Below are 22,521 nucleotides of genomic sequence, written 5' to 3' on the forward strand. Positions count from 1 at the left end.
GTGAGTAGTACAGGAGACTCAGGGAAGACACACACAGTAGGGAACGGGGTTTTTCCCTACATGGGTGGAAAGCTGAGTGTCTTCCATTGTACCATCTGTATGTATATAGTAGAGCACTGTGTTCTGGCAGAGCCACATTTTAGTGAATGGGGACAATAAGCAAATATAATACAACAAGTTATAGAGCATTTTGGGTGATGACAAGTGCTATGAATAAATAGAGAAGGTAAGGGGGATCTGGTAAGCTTGTGTTCAGCGAAGGTGGTTGCAAATCTGAAAAACAAGTAGGCCTCAGAGAGGTGACATTTGAGCAAAAACGTGGAGGTGAGGGAGAGAAGCAGACAAATATCTGGTAGAAAGCCTTCCGAGTGGGGGAGCAACCCACGCAAGGCCCCTGAAGTGGATGTGTGTCTGGTGTGTTCAGAAACAGCTAGGTGAGTGTGGCCGAAGGTAGTGGGGGAGGTGGGGAGTAGGAGATAAGGTGAGAGGGTAAGGGGAAGCAGGCAGTAAGGCTTGCTAAAGGTCATTTAACTTTGAGAGAATAGGGAGCCCTGGGCTCCCTAAGCTCACTGCCTAATGCATCTTGATGGATGTTATGCAATATAATTCCTGCAAAACATCTTCAGTATTGGTTTCTTTTGAATGTGACACAGTGCTGATTCTATGTATGCTGTCTATCCATTCGGGTTACAATAGGCTCTGCTTACGGTACAAGATTTTCCACATAGAGACCCTTGTTGAATGCATGAGTGAACAAATGAATGAACAAATGAGGCTGGCATTTTAGCCCCATCTGTGTAGGTCTTCAACCTATCATTTCAATGTTACCATCCCTGCACCCTTTCTCAACTTAGATTCTATTTGGCTGCCTGCTCTTTCAACTATGTATTTTTGCCTGTCTTTGCTAACCCAATGTTCCTCTACTTGAAATGCTCTCCCCAAATCCTCTTTATTTGATTCAAATTACCGATTGTTAAAAGGCCCAGGACAAGTTCCTCTTCCTCTAGGAAGCCCCTGCAGACCCCCTGGCTTTCAGAGCCTTTTCTGCGCTCCCGTAGCATAATTCCTCTGATATCTTTCATTGGCTTAATCTGTTTTGTGGCATAACTTTTTGGTGTTTACTTAAAAAACACTGTTTGCACTCTTTCTCTGGGTTAGGCAACGAATACATAAATGAATGCTAGCATCGCAGGGAGGCAACTTTGTACCATTTTCGTTTTGTAGAAGTTGACTGGCGAGGAGAGCTCACGCAGATGAATCAGCAAGGAGTGCACCAGGACAGGACCCAGTTACCTAGACAAGCAATAGCCGCAGTTCGTCTCTACTCACAGAAGGGTTAACCTAGCATTTCCTTCCCGCTTCCCGTGAGCCCCACCCCCTTCCTCGTGAACCCCACCCCCTTCCCTGTGATTTAGAAGCGGCCGCAGGCGGGGCAGCGTGTCCTTCGCGGGACGCCGTAGTTGCTCCCGCTCCGCGGCCGGATCCCTGGCGAGCATGGCGGCCTCCGAGTCGGCGCCGCCTGCGGTTCCAGGCACAGCGGAGGGCGACGAGGAGACGATTCTCTATGACTTGTTGGTCAACACCGAGTGGCCGCCGGAGACGGAAGTACAGGTGAGCCAGGCCCCTGCACGGCTGCGGCCAGCGTGGCGCGGACGCTGCCCGGGCAGAGCCACGTAGCCCGAGCCACGTAGGGCAGTGGAGCCGGGTGGGCGGGGAGCCGGGCTGCGCGGCGTGCGCGGTTGTCCTGGCAACGGCGCCGCGGGCCGTCGGGGTCCGGGTCCCCTGGGAGGGGCGTCTGAGCCTCCTGCTGGGATCGGAGTTCGGCTGTCGCGGGGCGGGACTTGGGGCTCCGGGCCGGGTCCCCGCGGGCCCCGGGAGGGAGCTAGGGCGTCGGACGCCACGGCCCCACTGTCTGGGCTGCCGGGGGTCCCTCCCCCAGGCCGGCACGGGCGGCGCAGGGCTGCTGCTTACCGGCGGGGGCAGTCTCCCGGGCCCCAAGGTCTCACCAGCTGGCGGGCGGCCGCGGAGCGCGGCGTCAAACCTTTGCTCCTACTTGGAGCCGAGACGCTCCGGCTCCTGTGTGTTTCAGTAAACAAGCATTTAATAAGTGGACGTGCGCGTCCGGGTCCCAGACACTCTGCAGGCGCTGGGCATGCAGGGCTGAATAACTTTTGGGGTGCCTGCAGTCAGGAGGGGAGACAACCCAGCAAACATGTCCAATCGCCTAGCGTAACATGCGCTGTGATAACGGTGGGTGAGCAAAAGGCTTTAGGAGTGAAGAGCGGGGGCTACCTGACCGGGCTGGGGTCTCTGCGAAACAAGGGGTTGTAGGGCTTGGTAGCCTGAAATTGCACCTTGGGGTATCCGTTGTTCAGTGCCTCCCAGGCCCTGGGTGAAGAGTGGGAACCAGGAACCCACCTCTATCCAGCAGGTATTGAGTGCCTGACACGTGCCAGCCACTGTTTTAGACTCCGAGGATGCAGCAAGATGGAAAAGGCCTGCTGTTAAAGATCGTGGCGTCCAGGCCATGATAAATTCGCTCCTGCAGTATCTTTTTCAAGTTTCTTTACTGAGGGAACTACTGCATTCTCTTGCTCATTTTCCTATCAAGTTTGTGGTTTTTCTTTAACTTCCTTCCCACTGCAGTTTCTGCATGTCTTGAATAATGCATTTTGTAGGCTGGCAGAGATCTGTATATATTACTGTTTTTTAAAGTGTTTATTTAGTTTCTGTTTGTCTTGAACAGTGTGAATATTTTGTAGGTTATGCAGCCAGGAAGCAGTTGCTGCTGCTATGGGTTGGATAAGGATAAGTTTCTACTCTTTAGCACTCAATGGTTAATTACAATGTTTCAGAATGCTTAACATCATGAATTGATTTAAAAAATAAGCATAGTATCAAGTTACATTGAAACCTCTTAGCACTTTTGCTTTGGTTCTATTGACTTCAGCTGTCAAGACTACAGGCTCTTGGAGGGCAGCTTCACCTGATTCATCATTTTTTTTTTTGGTCTGGATGATCAACTCATGTTTGTCGAGTGAAATAACTTCTGTGCTTTTAAGCCACATCTGTCTGCATTTACTGTCTGTCCACGGTTCCTTTCTTAACAGCACATTAGTACATCTTACCTCAGTACTTGTCATGCCTAGTATTATTTAGCCTACACAGTGGTTACTCTATATTTAAAGAACTATTTAATGTAGCAGTTGTGTATCTGTGTGAGTAGCATTATCTCTGTGGTTGTACAACATTCAATAAATTTGCCTCAAGGCTTGAGTTTATTAATCTATATGACCCCTTTTTCTGAACCAAAACTTGTTTTAGGCCTCTGAACACCGTCCCGTCCCCCCCCTCCCCCCCAACTGAACTGGCGACCAGTGTGGTCTTTGCACTTGACTCCTCTTGTCTTCGGACAGGTGTTTTGATTTGAAACAGTTTCCAGCCTCAATCCTTGTTCTCTGCAACTCGGCTATGCTCATGTTTTCTCCCATTGTTTCTAGTCTTGTTTCTATTTGTTTTGTTTCTATCTATAAGTAGTTTTTAAATACTGGTAACTTGTACCCAGGGCAGCAAATATTAGCAAAGAAAAGTAACTTGACATATTGTATAAGGGTTACTAGAAAATTCTCAAATGTAACTTTTTTTTTTCCAATTGCAGCCTAGAGGCAACCGAAAACATGGTGCATCCTTTATCATCACAAAAGCAATTAGTGGTAAGCATAGCTTATTTAGTTTTCTGCATATAATAATACAGTTAGAAGATAATTTTTTCCCCCCACTTCATTCATAACTGTGCTGTTTAGAAAGTTTAGGGATGTTAAAATGTGTTCTTCAGACTTCTTATATGGAGCCTGATAAAAGTGAAGAGAGTACATGTTACCCAATTTTGATTTTATATATGTATATATTTTACTTACATGATACATGATATGTATGTATACACATATATATGTATGTGTAGGTACACACATGCATTTTTAATGCAACTTAGAGCTAAAGTATGGCCCGAGTTGAACCATTATGGATGTATTCTAGAAGAAGTGAAGAAAATTGAACCAGCATGAGTCTCCTAGTATGGACATTGAAGGTAAAAAGACAGCGATAGGCTGTTTTAAGTGGCTTCCATGATGTTTCAAGTACAGCTGGTCAGTTATTCAAATTGCATATTTAGTTAACCAGGGCATTCATTTAACTCCTGACAGACTTTACATTTGAGCTCCCAGGATCTGAGGCAGTATTGAGCACAGGTGGTGCTGTGAGGGCTTTACGTATATTAATTGATGTAAACCTTTACCAGACCAGCAAGGCAGGTGCTGTTATGAGTTGATGTGTTTAGGTGAGGAAACTTGTCCAAGGTCGTTCACTTGGAGTTTGCATGTGTTTTGGGCTCCAGAGCCAGTCCTTATCATGCTGGTAAATTTGAGCAGCTTCTAAAGAGAAGATTCAGGTTCAAAGGAGTTGAGTACTTGGAATTAACTATAATTTTATCTTCTGATAAAATAATTTTATCTTCTGATACAGGAAGCATATTCAATTTTCATTATTACAAATCTTTGAAATTTTGAAAATTTAGAAAGTGTACACAAGTAATAAAATTTATTGTAGAAAATTTAGAGATAATGGATAACCATAAATTATTCCTTATTTTGTCACCCAGAGATAATCTGTTCTCCTTCAGACCTTTCTCCAGTGATGTATACCTAACTGGGTACACACGTTCACACAACGCATATATTTTAAACGGGATCATATAAAACATTACTTGTAAATAATGAGAGATTTTGTTTTCTGTGGACTTCCTCATTTTTAGATATTATCATTTAAATCTTTGCTATAAAGTGTAATGTGTTGTTTTAATTTTTATAAAAATACTTGGTTTTAAAGGATGATTATGATTTCGACTCTGGTTTTCTTAAAGCCTCTTCAGTGACATTTAGCATCTCAAATCACTGTTACTTTTTGTACTGTTAGGAAATACTTCAACATTTTCAACATACAAACTTGGAACTTAATGTAAACAAGTATATGATCTTGTAAAAGTTATAGTGGGTATTAGATTTTATTCTCTTATTTTAAGAGTTGTATTCTCCATGTTTTGTTTTGTGATGACTCAGCCTGTAGTATATTGTAGGTTTATCATCAATAAATCTAATTTAAAATGATTTCTAAAGAACTGCTGATTCACATTTGACTTTGCTATTTCTTTTTATTACAGATCGTTTATTATTTTTACGCCAGTACATGTGGTACAGGTGAGTCGTAAGTTCTTCAGAGAAACAGCATGAACATCAAAGACAAACAACATTATTCTATTTATGACTTAAGTTTTCAGAGTTGAATTGTGATATAGATGCTGACATTCAGCTGAGCCCAGTTTATAAAGTAGACACATGTGAACCCAGTTTATAACAGACGTTTCAAACACTTGGCATACCCTCACAGGACATCTTAGTAGACTTAGGGTAATTTTTGTTCTCTTAGTCATTATTAAGAACATCTCATGACAACTTTGGTCTTCTCTGATGAGCGTTCTCAGCCTTATCTTGAATGCCCACATGATGGTTCCATAGCTTGCATATGTTTTAAAAAACTCTTTGTTCTTATTGTTGTATGTTTCGTGGTTGGATTTAGTCGCTGTGTGTCAGAGAAGCTTCTTTACGTTTCAGTTCTTGATTTATCTTTTGAGTGTTAAGTGTGTTTTCAGGCATAGTGCTGATTTTGAGCCTTAAAAACAACAAAGAAATTATTATTCTGACAAAGGATATAATTCAGCTTTTAGATACGTATGTAGGAATCATTTAGATATATTTTATAGAATTATTTATCATAGATTGCTTTTTCCTTGAGAACAGCTAATCTTAAAAGCTCCAGAGATAATATAGTTCTAGAAAAGAGACCTTTGGCTCTTCTCTAGGACTAGCGCCAATGTTTTTGGGGTGGTGGGGTGGGGTGTGTGTGTTGATTAGATTTTGAGCCAGCTCATGTGTTGTGGTTTCAGGCCGGCACCTTTTTTGCTCCCTGATGGACTGGTTCGCTTGGTCAATAAACAGATAAACTGGCATATGGTACTCGCAAGGTAAGGATGTGTGAAATTCATATAATGTACCACTACCTGGATTAGCATTTAAGTTTTATTATGGACGTTAGTTTTGGGATCCTTATGGCTTACAGTTTTGAATTTTTTATTATATAAAAATTCCCTTTGACACACATATGATTAGTATTGTTTAAATGTGTTAATTCAAGCTGTATCGAGTCATTTTTATGCCTTTGTACCTATAGACACAGCTAATTGTAAGGATGGATAATTAAAGCATGTGAAAAAATTTAAAAATGATTTTAACTTAAAATAATTCCATCGGTATGCAAGACTGCTACAAATGTTCACATAGAATTTTATTTTTTCTTTATCCTGTATGAAAGCAATGGAAAACTTTTGGCTGCTGTTCAAGATCAGTGTGTGGAGATCAGGTAACTGTTAATATTCATATTAAAGTTTTTCTTTGAGAAACATTTTGCGTGATTGATAGGGACTAAGATTTTTCAAGGGGGCATATTTAAAGGGATTTTACTATTAACACATAATTTTGTGAGGTGTCAAACACCAATTTTGTCAATCAAAGAATGAGGGAGACTTTCTCAGAGTGGCATGTTCGTCTTTCCACTTCTGCTTGTGAAACTGCTTTCTTATCCCATGTGGAATATTTTGCTAAAATTACCCAAATAGAGCTGAGACCAGATTAGTTTCACTTCGAAGACCATGTTCCTTCTGCTCCATTCCACCTGGAGCCTGAATAGTTCAATTTCTTGAGGAAATTTATTTCCATGTTTATAATTGGCTTTTGTCATAATATAACAATATTTTAATAAATGGCTAAAAATACTAAAGAGTTTAAAATTTGTTTTAAAAGTAATGCTTAGTCATTTTTACAAATATTAGAAAATACAGTTAAGTAGAACTATAAATTACCTATGATTCTACTGTGCAGACTTGTCTACTGTTAACCTTTTGGTGTATGTTTTTTGAAACTTCTGTGTGTATGTATATGTATTACATACATATTTACTAGGATAATACTGTACATTCTGATACCTTTTTTCTTCATTATTTTTGAAAATTAATGTATTGTGACAGTTTTTCCATGTCACATATAATTGCATAATATTTTCTTAAGTGCATGTAGCAAAACCTAATCTCCTTATACTGGGTGTATTTTCCTCTTGCATAAATTAGGCTGCATTAATTTGCTTGATACTTATATGCATCTGTAATTATTTACCAGGGATAACTTTATAGAAGTAGAATTATTGGATCAAATACTATGGAAATTAAAGGTTTTGATAATTGTTACTAAGTTATTTTCTAGAAGGTTCACCAATTTTCAATTTTGAACACATTTTATACTTTGATATATATTTCAAGATCACAGGTTTGAAGTATATCACCGATAAAAATATGGTCACCTATTAAAGTTATTAGATTTATTAAAATAAGACTTTTTTTCTAAGTGATTAAATTTTGTAATATGATAATGACCAGTTATTCTTAACCAGGATTAATCTGTAGAGGTTTAAAAAATATTTTTGCTGGGTTCCATCTCAGATGTACTGAATCCAAACCTTTGGCGATGGGGCCACGCATCTCTATTGTATTCAAAGACCGTGTTTAAACTCATGTATACTTGTATCACTTTAATCCTGGGATAGCTCCATTTTTGATGAAAAGGAGATGTTGGAAGAAAATGTTGTCACTAACAAAAGGGTCTTATTTGAGACACAAGCCCATCTCTGTAGGAGAAGGAATGATGTAGTGTTGCTTGGAGAAGTAGTCCGGTCTCTGTTATCTGTGGTGTTTATAATACTACACAGTAGTGTCGTGAGGGTCAAACTATTGTCTTAAGTTTGTACGTATTTTGCAGGTCTGCAAAAGATGATTTTACATCTATTATTGGGAAATGTCAAGGTAAGAGTTTCTAAAATATTTAAAAAATGATAATTTCAAACCTGCAATAGCTTACAATATTTCTTAAGTTAGAATAGATATTAAATATTTAACAAGGATTATTATGATTATTAAAATAATTTTAAAAACCTTAACTGATTTACTGCCTTAAGTATTTTGCTTTAAGATGTGCATTTTGGAGAAATTTGAAATTGAAACTTTTAAAAAACTGTAAGCCAGTTATGTGATAAAGTATGTAGGTGTCTGTAGTCTTTTATTTTGAATGCACTGCAGAAATAAATATTTAGGCATAAGTCAGGAGTTGGTCAGATACAAACAAGTTAAAAAAAAAAAAAAAGTGTGGGATTTGATCATTTTTGATATAGTCACCAAAAATTTACCGAGTGTCCTTTATGTATATGAATCGTGTTCCTGGGTACTAGGGGTGTGTGATTGTGAGTCAAAAGGCCTGGTTCCCTTACCTCATATAGACACCCCAATACATAGTTATAAACTTTGACAAATCTGATGAGGGAAAAATACAGATGCGGGTAGGGTGAGGGTTTTTAACCAGGAGTGTGAGATGCAGTTGTTGAGAAAAAGTGACTTTTGGAAAGCAACCTTAAAAATGAATAGAAGGTAGAAGATAGGAGGAGTGTTTTGATCTGAAGAAGCGGTGTGTGAAAAGGTAGCAGGAAGCTTATAGGAAGAAACAGTAAGAGGATGCAATTAAGCAAATGCACGTATTACCTGTGTTTTATTGACAGGACCTCCTGCAGCCTGCCTGACCTTGTGTTAGCTTAACAGTGTTGTCGTTGTCGGAATCATAATAATGATAATCCTGGGTGTTGTGATGGTGACAGAATTTATAGTGTCCTTACTGAGTGCCAGGCACTGTATTTAGTGCTTTATATGCTTTTTTTCATTTAATTGGAAGAACGCAATATACATATTTTATCTTAAAGAGCATTAGGATAAAGTAACTATGTAACAGTGAAAGGGGGCATCGAGAAAGGGAGGCACAGCTAGTTTTGAAATCTACAAAATGGTGGAAATACAGCAGATTCCCAAAACTCCCCTTGGAAATGCTGGTCTTCAGCTCCTTGTCAAATGCAGCATTAGTGGCCCGGGGCCAGTTTCCTTCTAATTTTTCTCATTCTCAGCCATTCACATGTATTGAGAAGATTAAAAATCAAAGGTTTAAAAATGTTTTGCGTTCCGATGTGTATGGTGATACTCATTCTATTACTGCGTCAGAACCATTATTCCTAATCAATTCCACATATACTGGTGGATAAGGTAGTAATAGAGTTCTTATGGCTTTATCTTTACACATAGTGTATATTGTGACTTAAAAGCAAATGTAAAACTTCTTACATATTTATATAAACTTATCTCCCCTTTTTATAATTTGTTCCTTCTGTTCTGTTCCCTGGAAGGTCACTGGTACCATTACCTGTACCAAGTCAGATATCTAGACATTTTTTCTTCTTTTTCCTTTTCTCTCTTCCCTTCATCAAAGATTTATTAAATTGCCACTACGTGCCAGGCACTGTCCTAGGCACTGTGCATGTATACAGTGAGGAATAAGAGGTCGGCTACCTAGATTTAAGGTTTACAGGCCCTCGGAGAAGAGAGCCCTAGTTCATTGCAGTTGTACTGAGTGACACGTGGAGAAGCATCGTCTTTCGCTTCACCACGTCTTGGGAATCTGGTTAAACGGCTCTTGCCCCTTCTGCACCTCAGCCCTCACAGCCCTAGTTCAGGCTTTTAACACTTTTTACTTGCTTTCTTGTGACGGTCGCCTGACAAGGTTTTCTTTTTTCTTTCTTTTTTTTTTTTAAGCTGAGCCATCCTGCCACCTTTTGGCAGCTCAGCAGCAGCTCAGCTCAGGCCAGGAATCGAACCGGCAACCCTGTTGCTCAGAGCTCACACTCTTGAGCGAGCTTTTAACCAACTGAGCCACTCAGCCGGCCCAAGGTTTTCTTTTGTATGCCGTTCACAGTCCACAGTTTGTGCTGCTTGCCAAACTGAACATTCTTTTTCTTTTTAAAGATTTTATTGGGGAATTGGGGGAGGGGAACAGCGTTGGGGAATCCGGGAAGGGAACAGACAAGTTGCTGTCCTTTTGTTCTTCAGTCTAGTTGTGGAGGATGTCGCTTCACTGACCCATGTTGGTATTATCATTGCGCTCTTCCCGGGTGAGGCAATTGCTCGCCGGCCACTGGACGGCCGCTCACGGCGGCTCATGGCAGCTCACGAAAGCTCACTCCCACTGCCAGCCAGCCCCACTGCAGCTTTCACCGTCGCCGGTGACTCATGGCGGCCTGGCTCCAGGTCGAGCTGTTGTTCACCATCTTAGCTATAGAGGGCGCAGTGTCACCGGCCCTCATGTGGGATCCGAACTTGAGCCCTGCTGCTCAGAGCTGGCGTCCCAAGCCAACTCTTAACCAACGTGCCACTCGGCTGGCCCAAACTGAACTGTCCTTTTGTTCTTCAGTCTAGTTGTAGAGGACGTTGCTTCACTGGCCCAAGTTGGCACCATCATTGCGCTCTTCCTGGACGAGGCAGATAAGTCGCCGGCATCTGGACGACCGCTCACTGCGGCTGCTGGCCGCTCACGCTGGCTGCTGGCCACACACGGTAGCCCATGGCAATCCACTGCCATAGGGACTGCAGCCCACGCCGTCGCCGGCGACTCATGGCAGCCCAGCTCCAGGTTGAGCTGTTGTTCAGCATATTAGCTGTAGAGGGCAGTGTCACTGGCCCTCACATGTGGGATCCGAACCGGGGCCCTCTGGTGTCCCAAGCCAGTTCTTAACCATCGTGCCACTCGGCCGGCCCCTGAACATTCTTTAAAGAGATTTCTGTCAGGTTATTTTTCAGTCTCGCTCCCCTCCTAGATATGTGACCTTGGGCAAGTTACTTGATCTCTCTGGGTTTCAGTTAACTATGATATGGGCATAATTGTATAGGGGTGTGGAAAAGTTATGTGAGCTAATGATGCAGAGCTCTTAGCATAAAGTCTGACACTTTCTAAGTACTTAGGAGACATTAAGCTGTTAGTACTACTACTAGTTGTAGTATTCTCCCTAAAATCTTTCAGTTGTTCACCGCTGAATGTACAGTACGGTTTAGATTTTCTGGTTCAGGTCGCAAGCCCTTTCACAGTCTGTCTGTCTGCCCTGTGAGACCCCGTTGCTACGTGTCTGTGTTCTAGCACAAAGCAGCCTGCGGTCTGCCAAACCCATTATGCTTTCCGTGCCTCAGTAGCGATAGTTCCTTTCACCTACAAGCTCCTGCCTTTATATTTAATTCATTAGTCCTGCATATTTTAGTCTAAGCATCAGCATTTTGGGAAACCTTTCCTCCCTGCCATCTTCCGCACCGTTTGAACATCTTAGTGTTGCTCTAGGTCTTATGAGTACCTTTATCACACGTTTGGCCTCGTCTACTTTCCTTTTTTAATTATTGATTTCCTTGCCTGATTTATAATTAGATTGTCAATTCTTTGAAGGCAGGGCTCCAGTCTTAACTTTTCTTTATCCCTAGTGCATAGCACAGTGTCTGACACATAGTGGGCACACAATGTTTGATCCTATCAAGTGGGTATTGGCACTTGAGAACTGTTAAAATGATTTTTCTGAGTGAACGTATGAATTAAGTCTATTTGCCTATATACTGTGAGTTAATTTTAGAAGTTCATGAGTGTGTATATGTATTATATATAATTTGTTTACATTATACGCACATTTATGGATAATTGTTATTTACATTTTTATTCCTAATGTACAAAAATATGTGCACATACCATGAGTGGAACAGTAAGGGCAGGTAACAAGTCTTGTTTGCTTAGTATCCTTTTGAGAATAGGAAGGGGAGTAGTGTTGGAGAGGTTCTGAAGCTTGGGACGCGAGCATTTTCTGAATTTACTTCCTATAGTTTCTTCACCAGCACTTATAGAAGAAGACCAGACCTGGCTTAAATAATGTACACGGATCAAAAATTCCCCGGGAGAGTGATTTGAAGGTATTCACTTGCCTTTTCCCCTGTCCTGCCCTCTGCTGGCTGAGGGCCTGGGGAGTCTGCTGTGAGCCTCTGAGAAGCACGCTGGGAGTGTCCAGATTCAGACACACAGGGCCCATCTGAGCACTGGCGCTAGCCCCCTGCTCTTAGCCAGTAAGTGAACTGGGAAGTCTGCACGTTAACATGAACATGGTGAGCTTAACTGGCCTGTATTTCACACCAGTTACAGTCCGTTAGATTTTTTCGTCTGTACAGTTAGTGTGCAGCATGGATGAGATAGCAGTGTTTTGAGAGCTAATGTTTTATTTCGTTGGCTTCTGAATGTGTGGATTTATGACCTTAATGTCACATTAATGGCGTCTTTCCATTTCACGTAATGTGAGGTAATGATCATTTGCTTATTATCTGACTCGTCTTTATGGGAGTGACTCTCATATGCCAAATGATGTTTCATGTGTATGCCTGGAGAGACGCAGCCAACTTGTTGTTAATGCATTTTGGAAACCACACATTGCAGAATCTGCAAACTGAAATAGGAGCTACTTGGTTCCACTTTGATATTTTTCAATTATTGTTTTATAAAATAAACACCATCTGAGAATGTTTTAAATGTGGATTGCAACTTGTTTTTGCTGTGTTTGCCAGGCCATAAAGAGTAATTGAATTTTTCTAGCTTGAAGTGAGACCTAAAACTAGAACATGGAATTAGTTTTTTAGAGCTGTACTATGTTAATAAAGAGATTTTCCTCATATTTCTGATTTTGAGATCCCATAAACCAGAGCTTCCTAATGCTAAGCCACAGCTTGCCAATCGGAGGTGTGCTGAGATCCTTTCAGCCCTCATTGATCCGGGAGCCCTGTGACAGCCCGAGCTCAGACTGTACGTGGTTCAGACTATACCTGGTTTCCATCAGCCTCATCAATGTACCGTTAGGTGCCATGCAAACATGGCTTTCTGTGTGTGTCAGGACATTCAAATGGTTGGGAAGCATAGACTGTTTGAAGCACTGAGATTTAGAAATGAAACATTTCACTCTAGAACTGTGATTCAGGAGCCTCAAATTATGTAATAACTATTTTCCCCTTTTTATATTATTTGGAGAAAATTTTTTTTCTTGTTGGAAAAAATAATGCACATCCTCAAAAAAACCCCCTAAAAACTTTAGAAACTAAAAATGAGCAGAAGTGGAAAATAAAAATAAGCATACCATCTAGAGATAGGTAGTATTAACGTTTTATGATTTGTTTTTACTATAGATATGTTCTTTGAAAATAATATGCTTTATTAGTTTGTATTCTTCCTTAAAGATAGGTTGTGAAATCTTTTAGGTTGAAGTTTAAGAACAAAGTATCTTCTTTTTCTTTTTCTTTTTTTTTTTTTAACCAAGTCACATCCTAAGCATTAGGATATTGGTCTCCCAACTACCCAAATCATCCAGCAAGTGCCTGTAAAGTTGATCTTTGAGCAATAAGCAACTCAGCGTGGTACCTGATTCTTCAAGCAAGGTGGGAAGAACCACCATCAGGCCTTTGTGCAGATAATCGTAACATAGGCAGCAGATGATTGCATCTGTGTTCATGGGGACATTAGTTTGTAGATTTTTTTTTTTAATGTCTTCTGGAGTAGTGCTGGTCTCAAAATATGAGGTGGCGATGTTCTTTCCTTTTTAGTTTCAGCAAAAGTTTGTGTAGAATTGGAATTATTTATTTCTTAGATATTTGATAGACGTCAGCAGTGAAACTTGAAGTTTTCTTTGTATGTTTTTTATATATTAAAGTTTATTGGGGTGACAATGGTTAGTAAAGTTACATAGGTTTCGGGTGTACAATTCTGTAATGCAGCATCTGTATATCACATTGTGTGTTCACCACCCAGAGTCAGTTCTCCTTTCATCACCATATGTTTGATCTTTGTACGTTTTTAATTCCTAATTGAAATTTTAGAATAGATATAAAACTTTTTTTTTTTTAAGATTTTATTAGGGAGTTGGGGGAGGGGAACAGCATTGGGGAATTGGGGAAGGGGAACAGACAAGTTGCTGTCCTTTTTGTTCTTCAGTCTAGTTGTTGGAGGACGTCGCTTCATGGGCCCATGTTGGGAATTGTCATTGCGCTCTTCCTGGGTGAGGCAGATTGATCACCAGCCATTGGACGGCTGATCATGGCGGGTCACAGCCGCTTACGCTGTCTGCCAGCCACTCATGGTAGCTCACGCAGCCCTGCTGCAGCTTACGCCATCGCCGATGAGTCATGGCAGCCCAGCTCCAGGTCGAGCTATTGTTCACCATCTTAGCTGTAGAGAGTGCAGCATCACTGGCCCTCATGTGGGATCTGAACCAGGGCCCTGCTGCTCAGAGCTGGCGTCCCAAGCCAACTCTTAAACAATGCGCCACTTGGCCAGCCCGATATAAAACTTTTTAAAATTTCAGTTTCCTCTTGTTTCAGTTTTTCATGGAATTTTCCTCTAAATTGTAGATATATTGGCTTAAAGTTGTTTAGAATGTTGCCTTATTATCTTACTGTTGTTTATCATGTCTGTACTGATGTCCCCTCTTTTTGTTCTTGCTATTGGTAATTTGTGTTCTTTTTTTCCTCTTCATCAGTCAGGCGAGAGTTTTATCAATTTATTCTCGAATAAGAAAACTTTAGGTTTTGATTTTTTTTTTTTTTAAGATTTTTATTGGGGAATTGGGGGATGGGAACAGCGCTGGGGAATTGGGGGAAGGGGAGCAGACAAGTTGCTGTCGTTTTGTTCTTCAGTCTAGTTGTGGAGGACGTTGCTTCACTGGCCCAAGGTGGTACCATCATTGCACTCTTCTCGGGCGAGGCAGATCAGTCGCCGGCTTCTGAAGGGCTGCTCACGCTGGCTGCTGGCTACACACGGTAGCCCATGGCAACCCACTGTCACAGGGACTGCAGCCTATGCTGTCGCCGGTGACTCATGGCAGCCCAGCTCCAGGTTGAGCTGTTGTTTAGCATCTTAGCTGTAGAGGGCAGTGTCACTGGCCCTCATATGGGGGATCCGAACCAGGGCCCTCTTGGCATCCCAAGCCAGTTCTTAACCATCGCGCCACTCAGCCGGCCCTTTGATTTCTTTTTTGTTTTATTTGATTTTGCTTTTATCTTTTTGCTTCTGCCTACTAGGTTTAATTTGCTCTTATTTTTGTAGATGAAAGATAAAAATTTACATTATTGATTTTAAATCTTTTATATTAGCATTTAAGCCTGTTCTAATATAAGTATTTTTTGTCATTTATATTAATTCTGATATGCAATATGCAAATATGCAAATCAAATATACAAAATGATTTTAACCTTTTAAATTTATTGAGTGTGGATTTATGCCCAACATATCGTCTGTCTTCATGAACCAAATTCTAAAAGAATTTGATTTTTGGGTATGGTGCAGTTATTGGGTATATTTTTATAAATGTCAGCTATATTGAGTTGGGTGTTAGAGCTGTTCAGGATTTTATATCTTTACTGATTTTCTTTCTTTTTTTTTCTGTCAGTTACAAAGAGAGATGGGTTGAAATTTCCAATTATAATTGTGCATTTGTTCACTTTACCCTTTAGTTTTATCAGTTTTATGTATTTAGGAGCTCTAGTTTTTAGGTATATACACATATTTTGCCTTATTGGTGAAATGGACTCCTTTGCTGTGATGAAATGTCCCTTTTAATCTCCAGTGACACTATTGTCCTGGAGTTCATTTTTTTCTAATACTAATATGGTCACTCTAGCTGTATTATGATTAGCATTTGCATGACATATCTTTTTCTCTCCTTTTGCATATAATCTGGGTATTTGTGTTTAATGTGCATCTCTTATAGAAAGCATATAATTGAGGCTTGCTTTTTTTTTCCAGTCTGACAATATCTGTCATTTAATTGGAGTGTTCAGAACATTTATATTTAATGCAGTAATTGGTCTTATTACCGTATTTGCCGGCGTATAAGACGATTTTTTGGCCCTGAAAAATATGCCTCCAAGTGGGGGGTCGTCTTATATGCCAGGTACACTTCAGATAGACTGCCCATAGTGCTTGCCCCGTGCCATAGTGGCCTCCCGATGCCCGCCCACTTCATTCCACATACCGTTCAGGCATCAGCAGCGCTGCTGGGTGTATGCTCGGCTGTTATGCGATTTTGCTGTTATGCGATTTTACCACACTCGCAAAAATCTGATATTGTTTTACCTTTTATTTGGTGTGTGGAAGGTGTGCGGAAGAGGGGGTAGTCTTATACGGCGAGTATATAACAAACTCTGTATTTTGAGTGGAAATGTTAGGGGGTCGTCTTATACGCCCAGTCGTCTTATACGCCGGCAAATACGGTAGGTTTAATTCTACCCTCTGGATATTTGTTTTCTCTATTTGTCTTATTCTTTGTTTCCTTTTAGCATTTGCTCTAGGGTTTACAGTGTGCATTTAAAAATTATTACATAGTATATATCCATCCACTCCCACACTTTTGTACTATTGTCAGTTGCTTTTACATGTGTTAAACCCCCACGATAAGTTTTATCAAGTAACTTTTTAAGAATTTACAAAACAAGTGACAAATCTTTTGTATTACCTCTATTTTCAGTTTCTGTCACTTTCTTTGTAAAACTGAGTTTCCATTTGATTGCGTTTCCTTCAACGAAAAATTTATTTAACGTTTTGTATAATGCAAGCCTGTTGATAACAAATTCAATATTTGTCTGAAGCCATTTTTCATTTTGCCTTCATTTTTGTAAAATACTTTCTCTAGGTATAGAATTCTAAGTTGATGTCTTCTCCCCCCGCCCCCACTTTTCAGCTCTTGAAATATGTCATTGTGTTGTTGTTTTTTTTTTTTTTTTTTGTGAGAAATCTTTAATTGCTGTGATTGTTTCCCTGTATATCAAGTATCCTATTTTTCTTTGGCTGCTTTTAAGATTTTCTCTTCATCATTGGTTTTCAGAAATTTGATTATCATGTGCCTTGATTTTTTATTTTTTTTTGGCCCCAGTTTATCCTGCTTTAGGTTCACTGAACCTCTTATATTAGTGGATTTGTAAAGTTTATTCAGTTTACATAATTTATGGATATTATTTAAAATTCAGTGCAATTTTCTCACCCAATGTCCTTTTCCCCGTCTTCTGGCAAGATGACTGTATGTGTTACAGACAGGCTGTGATTGCTCTGCTGTCCACTGATGTTCTATTAAGTTCTTCAGTCTGTCTTCTCCATTCTTCAGTTTGGATGGTTTCTTCTGCTAAGTCTTCAAGGTGGAAGCATACATATACTTATATATATATATAATTTTTTTTCCTGCAGTGATTAATCCATCCAGTGGATTTTTCATTTCAGAAATTTGTTTGATTCTTTTATCATTTGCATCAGACTCTGTTGAGATTTTCTATTTCTTATTTATATTTTCTTTGAATTCCCAAATATGTTTTTTTTAAAGATTTTATTGGGGAATTGGGGGAGGGGAACAGACAAGCTGCTGTCCTTTTGTTTTTCAGTCTAGTTGTGGAGGGCATTGCTCCACTGGCCCGTGTTGTGTTCATTGCGCTCTTCCCGGGTGAGGCAGATTGGTCGCCGGCCATTGGACGGCAGCTCATGGCGGCTCTTGGCAGCTCACCCTGGCTGCTGGCTGCTCACGTAGCTCACGGCAGCCCACTGCAGCCCCACTGCAGCCCCACTGCAGCCTACGCTGTCACCGGTGACTTCTGGCAGCCCAGCTCCAGGTCGAGCTGTTGTTCATCATCTTAGCTGTAGAGGGTGCAGTGTCACTGGCCCTCATGGGATCTGAACCAGGGTCCTGCTGCTCAGAGCTGGCACTCCCAAGCCAACTCTTAACCAATGTGCCACTCGGCCGACTCCCCAAATATTTTTTGAAGCCCTTGTCTGCTTATTCCTCATTCTGTATCATTTCTGGGCCTATTGATCGTTTTCTCATGATTATGGATTAATTTTTTGCTTCACATATCTAGGAACTTTAGATTGTATGCTTAACATTATGGCTGCTATGCTTATTGAGTGTCTGACATTTGTTATCTTTTTTTTTTTTTAAAGATTTTATTGGGGAATCGGGGAAGGGGAAGACAGGTAGACAAATTGCTGTTTTTGTTCTTCAGTCTAGTTGTGGAGGACGTCGCTTCATTGGCCCATGTTGGTATAACCGTTGCGCTTTTCCCAGATGAAGCAGATCGGTCGCCGGTAATTGGTCGGCCGCTCCCAGCGGCTCCCAGCAGTTCACACTGGCTGCTGGCCGCTCACGCTGGCTGCCAGCCAGCCACTCATGTAGCTCACGGCAGCCCACTGCAACCTATGCCATCGCCGGGGACTCACAGCAGCCCAGCTCCAGCTCGAGCTGTTGTTCACTATCTTAGCTGTAGAGGGCGAGCGTCACTGGCGCTCAATGTGGGATCTGAACCGCAGCCCTGCTGCTCAGAGCTGGCATCCCAAGTGAGCTCTTAACCAGCTGAGCCACTTGGCCGGCCCTGTTATCTTTCTTAATAGAGTATTAAGTTTTTTTCTGAGGAGTGGATATTCTTTGTGGATATGCTTTTTTTTTTAAGGCTTATTTTTAAATGTTGTAAGATGCGGTTCAGAGTAGCTTTTACTTTAGGGTTAGGTAAGCCCTACTTTAAGGTGAAGCTTTTCTGGGATCTCTTATGAATACTCAGAGTGTTAGGTGAAGCCTGCACTGTGATGGGATGGAACTCAAACATTTCCAAATCGTCTCCAGGCTCTGGAAGTTGTTTTTCCTGATACTTACCCCCTCCTTAGCTTTGTAGGACCTCTCTGTGTGTGTGTGTGCAGCTCTGTGCTTGCCTGAAGACCCAGGATTCCTCTTCTGGCTCACTCCTCTTTGGAATGCTGCCTTGCAATTTTTAAAATTTAATTTATTGCACTAACATTGGTTATTAACATTGTTTAAGGTGTACAGTTCTATAATATATCATCTGTATATTGCATTGTGTGCTCATCACCCAAAGTCTAGTCTCCTTTTGTCACCGTATATTTGACCCTCTTTACCCTCCTCATCCGGCCCCCATCTCCTTCCTGTCTGGTAACCATCATACTGTTTTCTGTGTCATCAAATTCTAGTCTAGCTTAGTAGGTCCAAACTCCAGTCTTTATCTCCTCAGTGGTGAGACTTCCATGTCCTTTTTGAGGTCCCTTTTCATGTACTGTAGTCCAGAAAGTGCCTACTGGCAGAAAGCAAGGGTGATTCTGGGGCTCACCTCATTTGTGTCCCCGTCCCAGTGATCACAAGCTGTGCTGCCTGTAGCACAGTCTCCAAAAACAGTTCCTTGACATGTTTTTCTTTTGTGGTGAAAAGCCTAGACTGAAACTAGTTACTTGGTCGTTTTATTTTTAAATTACAAAAGCAGTACATATTTGTAATAAATTCCAACAACACAGAAGTAGAAAAAGTGAAGACAAGATTATCTTCTCAATTTGCATTCTTCTCTGTTGTAAGAATGTGAGCCACATTTTATTTATTCCTCTCTTGGTAGAAATTTAGGTGGTTTATGGTGGCTTGTTTTCTTCCTGTGCGTCTCACCCATTTTTGTCCCCCTTCCTCTTCTTAACGGTGCTGGGAAAAGACATCCTGTTTGTCTACGGGTGTAGTTTGTAAACTGTGATAGCTATTGCTATAATTCCTTCAGAAACTTATACCTATTTTTACCACCATGAAAAGGTATAATTGAAGCCATTTCTTTTCTCCATTGTCGGCACCATATGTTACCTATTTTTAAAATATTCATCAGGTTTGCAGGCAAAAGAAAAAGCATCTCAGTTTTAATTTGCATATCTTTAGTTATTAGGTATAGCATATGTTAAGTGTCTATTTTTATTTTTTTGTGAAATGTTAGATCATATCCTTGTGCTTATGAATCCTCTTAGAATACTTGACTTTTTCTTATTGGTTTGTAATATTTCTCCATAGTGCAAGTGTTAACCCTTTGTCATATATGTTGCAAGTATTTTTACCCAATCGATTTGTTTTTAAAATTTCTTATGGTGCCTTTTTTTCTCTGGGGCTGTTTTCTTCTTCTTTTTTTTTTTTTTTGTAATTGCATTTGCATTTTTCCCCCTTTATTACATCAAGGTTTCTTACGATATTTAGTCATTTCTTATTCTAGGATTATAAACTTTTTCTCATGTCTCCTACAGATGCTGTTATTTCAAACATTTAAATATTTAGCTTCTCAGCATGCCTTCCTAGCCCCACTAGTTTGCTCTCGCTCAGTGGTTCTTGATTTAAAAGTCAAAGAATGTTTTTTTCAATTTCACATATAAATAAAATCATACAGTATTTGTTTTTCTCTGTCTGACTTATTTCACTTAGCATAATACCCTCTAGAAAACAAGACAGAAACACACTCATAGATACAGAGAACAAACTGATGATTGTCAGAGGGGAGGAGAGTGGAGGGGTGTACAAAAAAGTGAAGCACATTAAGAGGTCCAGACTTCCAGGTATAAAATAAGTCATGGGGAAGTAATGTACAGCACACAGAATATAGTTAATATTGTAATAACTTTGTATGGTGACAGATGGCTGCTAGACTTACCGTGGCGTTCATTTCATATGGTATATAAATGTTGAATCCCTATTTTGTACACCTGAAAATGAATCTATGTCAACTACAATTGAAAAACGAAACACTGTCAAAGAATGTATGTGAGAGATTGTTCATCGAACCCTTCATTTTGCAGAAGAGGAAACGGCGCCTTGGCGATCTCCCCAGGGTCGCCCCGGCCGTCTTACGGCAGCACTGAGAATAGAGCCCAGTGGTTCTTATTTTTTACTCCTTGACATCTTCCACCTCTCATTTGGGTCAGTGAGCGCCCTCAGCACTTGAGTGCCTATTATATGCGTGAGTGCTGAGCGGTGGTGATAGGTACCAAGTCCACTGGGCACAGCACCCGACATTTTAGAGTTTAGAGTCTAATGAGTAAGGACGCCAATACAAAGTAGATAGATACATGTGATATTATGGTGTGGGATAGAGCTGTGAAGGGAAGGAAATCATTGGAACGGACGATCATAATGGGCTCTGTCTGAGGCTCAGACAGGGTGGTCGCAGGGAGTGATGCTTAAGTTGAGACCTGAAGGGCGAAAACGAGCCAGGGAAGCTTTCGGGGAAAGCGTGTTCCCGGCAGAAAAAACAGCCTGGACAGGGGCTCTGAGGCGGAAAGAGCTTGACAGCTGGCAGGTGGAAGGGGCTGCAGCTGGTGCAAGATGTGAGCGGGTATGAACAGCTTCACCGTGACCGTGGCAGTTGTCAGAGGCTGGTTAACTTTACCCGCCTTTTAAAATTCAGCCTTTTTGAATTATTTTCAGACAACTCCATTGACACTTGCTTTGTAAAAATCTACTGTTCATTCCTCTCCAAAACCACACAGGCAGCTGGAAAAATCCCGTGATAAAGTCTTTATTTTCACATTGTTATGTAAAATCTTACATTGGAGTAAAAACCTATCTTTATCTGGGTCAAAACACACATGTTAAGTTTTCTGGAGCTAATGATTGCAACTAAAAGTAACAGTATCAACAGATCCCCTTCAGATGGAATTTATTTCAGAACAGATACAGAACGTCGTGCATAAATCTAGCCTATAAAATGAAATAAGGGGAAAAGTGTTACCACAGGTAAAACAGCAATAATGGAAAAAGGTTGCTGTTTCTTTTGCACGGATTTTTTCAGGGCCTTAAGTCGTCCTCTTGCTGGCGTGTACGTAACATTTGTGCATAGGTAGGCCTTATGTGGTGGTGGTTATTGTTTTGTGCCTGTGTTTACTTCTAAGTTTGATTTAAAAAAAAAAAGCCATCTGAAGATAGGGAACTGATTTTTTCCCCTCCATTTTATTCCCACCTAGAAATTGCGTTTTCTGAGTGAATGCAATATATTGTTAGGCTTTAATAAAATCCACTAGACCCTCCTGTGTTCAGGGGCCTCTCTTGGATTATTTTGCAGACTTTTTGCCTGTTGATCAATAGTCAAAATGAAGAAACTCACTGGTGCTTGGTATACTTTCCCCATATACAGAACAGGGGTTACATCTATGACAGAGCTAGGAGGGCAGTCTGAATCCTACAGCACCGTTTAGGTGGGAGGCGACTTCATTTATATCATGAACGTTTAATTGTTTGGTAGTCCTTGTGGGATGGTAAACCCTTCCCATTTCCTTGCCCTGTTAGTTTAGATTGTCCTGAGTCTTGGGCTTTACCCACTAGTCAAACATTGATCACTTTCTGTTCCTGGTTCTGGGATGGCACTGTTGACTAAGACATCGTCTCTAATTTCATCAGCGAGTTCAGAGCCTTGTGGGGGAAGCAGTCACGTAAACAATATGATGTGATAAATGCTCTGAAAGACTCATGCACAGCGTATTTGGGGCACAGAGAGGAGAGCCATGAGTTCTGAAGAGTGTCAAGGAAGAAGTAATAGTTCGTTACCACAGGTTGTAGCAAACAAGAACCCTTTGAGTAATATTGGAGAGGAACATCCTAGGTGGAGGCAGCGATGTGTATGAAAGACAGACTCGAGTATTGATGGTTTGC

At 40.8% G+C, this 22,521-nt stretch overlaps 1 protein-coding gene across 1 annotated transcript in view; it reads left to right on the forward strand.

The window, feature by feature from the left end:
• Positions 1–1,440: 1,440 nt before the first annotated feature.
• NBAS (NBAS subunit of NRZ tethering complex) overlaps positions 1,441–22,521 on the forward strand; it is a 302,133-nt gene continuing 281,052 nt past the window's right edge. The window contains exons 1-6 of the mRNA XM_019656632.1: positions 1,441–1,611; positions 3,659–3,713; positions 5,216–5,252; positions 5,999–6,076; positions 6,424–6,471; positions 7,920–7,963. Coding sequence (XP_019512177.1) covers positions 1,495–1,611; positions 3,659–3,713; positions 5,216–5,252; positions 5,999–6,076; positions 6,424–6,471; positions 7,920–7,963 — 379 coding nt within the window. The 5' untranslated portion in view covers positions 1,441–1,494. The remainder of the gene's footprint in view (positions 1,612–3,658; positions 3,714–5,215; positions 5,253–5,998; positions 6,077–6,423; positions 6,472–7,919; positions 7,964–22,521) is intronic.

This window comes from Hipposideros armiger, unplaced genomic scaffold (genome assembly GCF_001890085.2).
Source record: "Hipposideros armiger isolate ML-2016 unplaced genomic scaffold, ASM189008v1 scaffold_0, whole genome shotgun sequence".
NCBI lineage: Eukaryota > Metazoa > Chordata > Mammalia > Chiroptera > Hipposideridae > Hipposideros > Hipposideros armiger.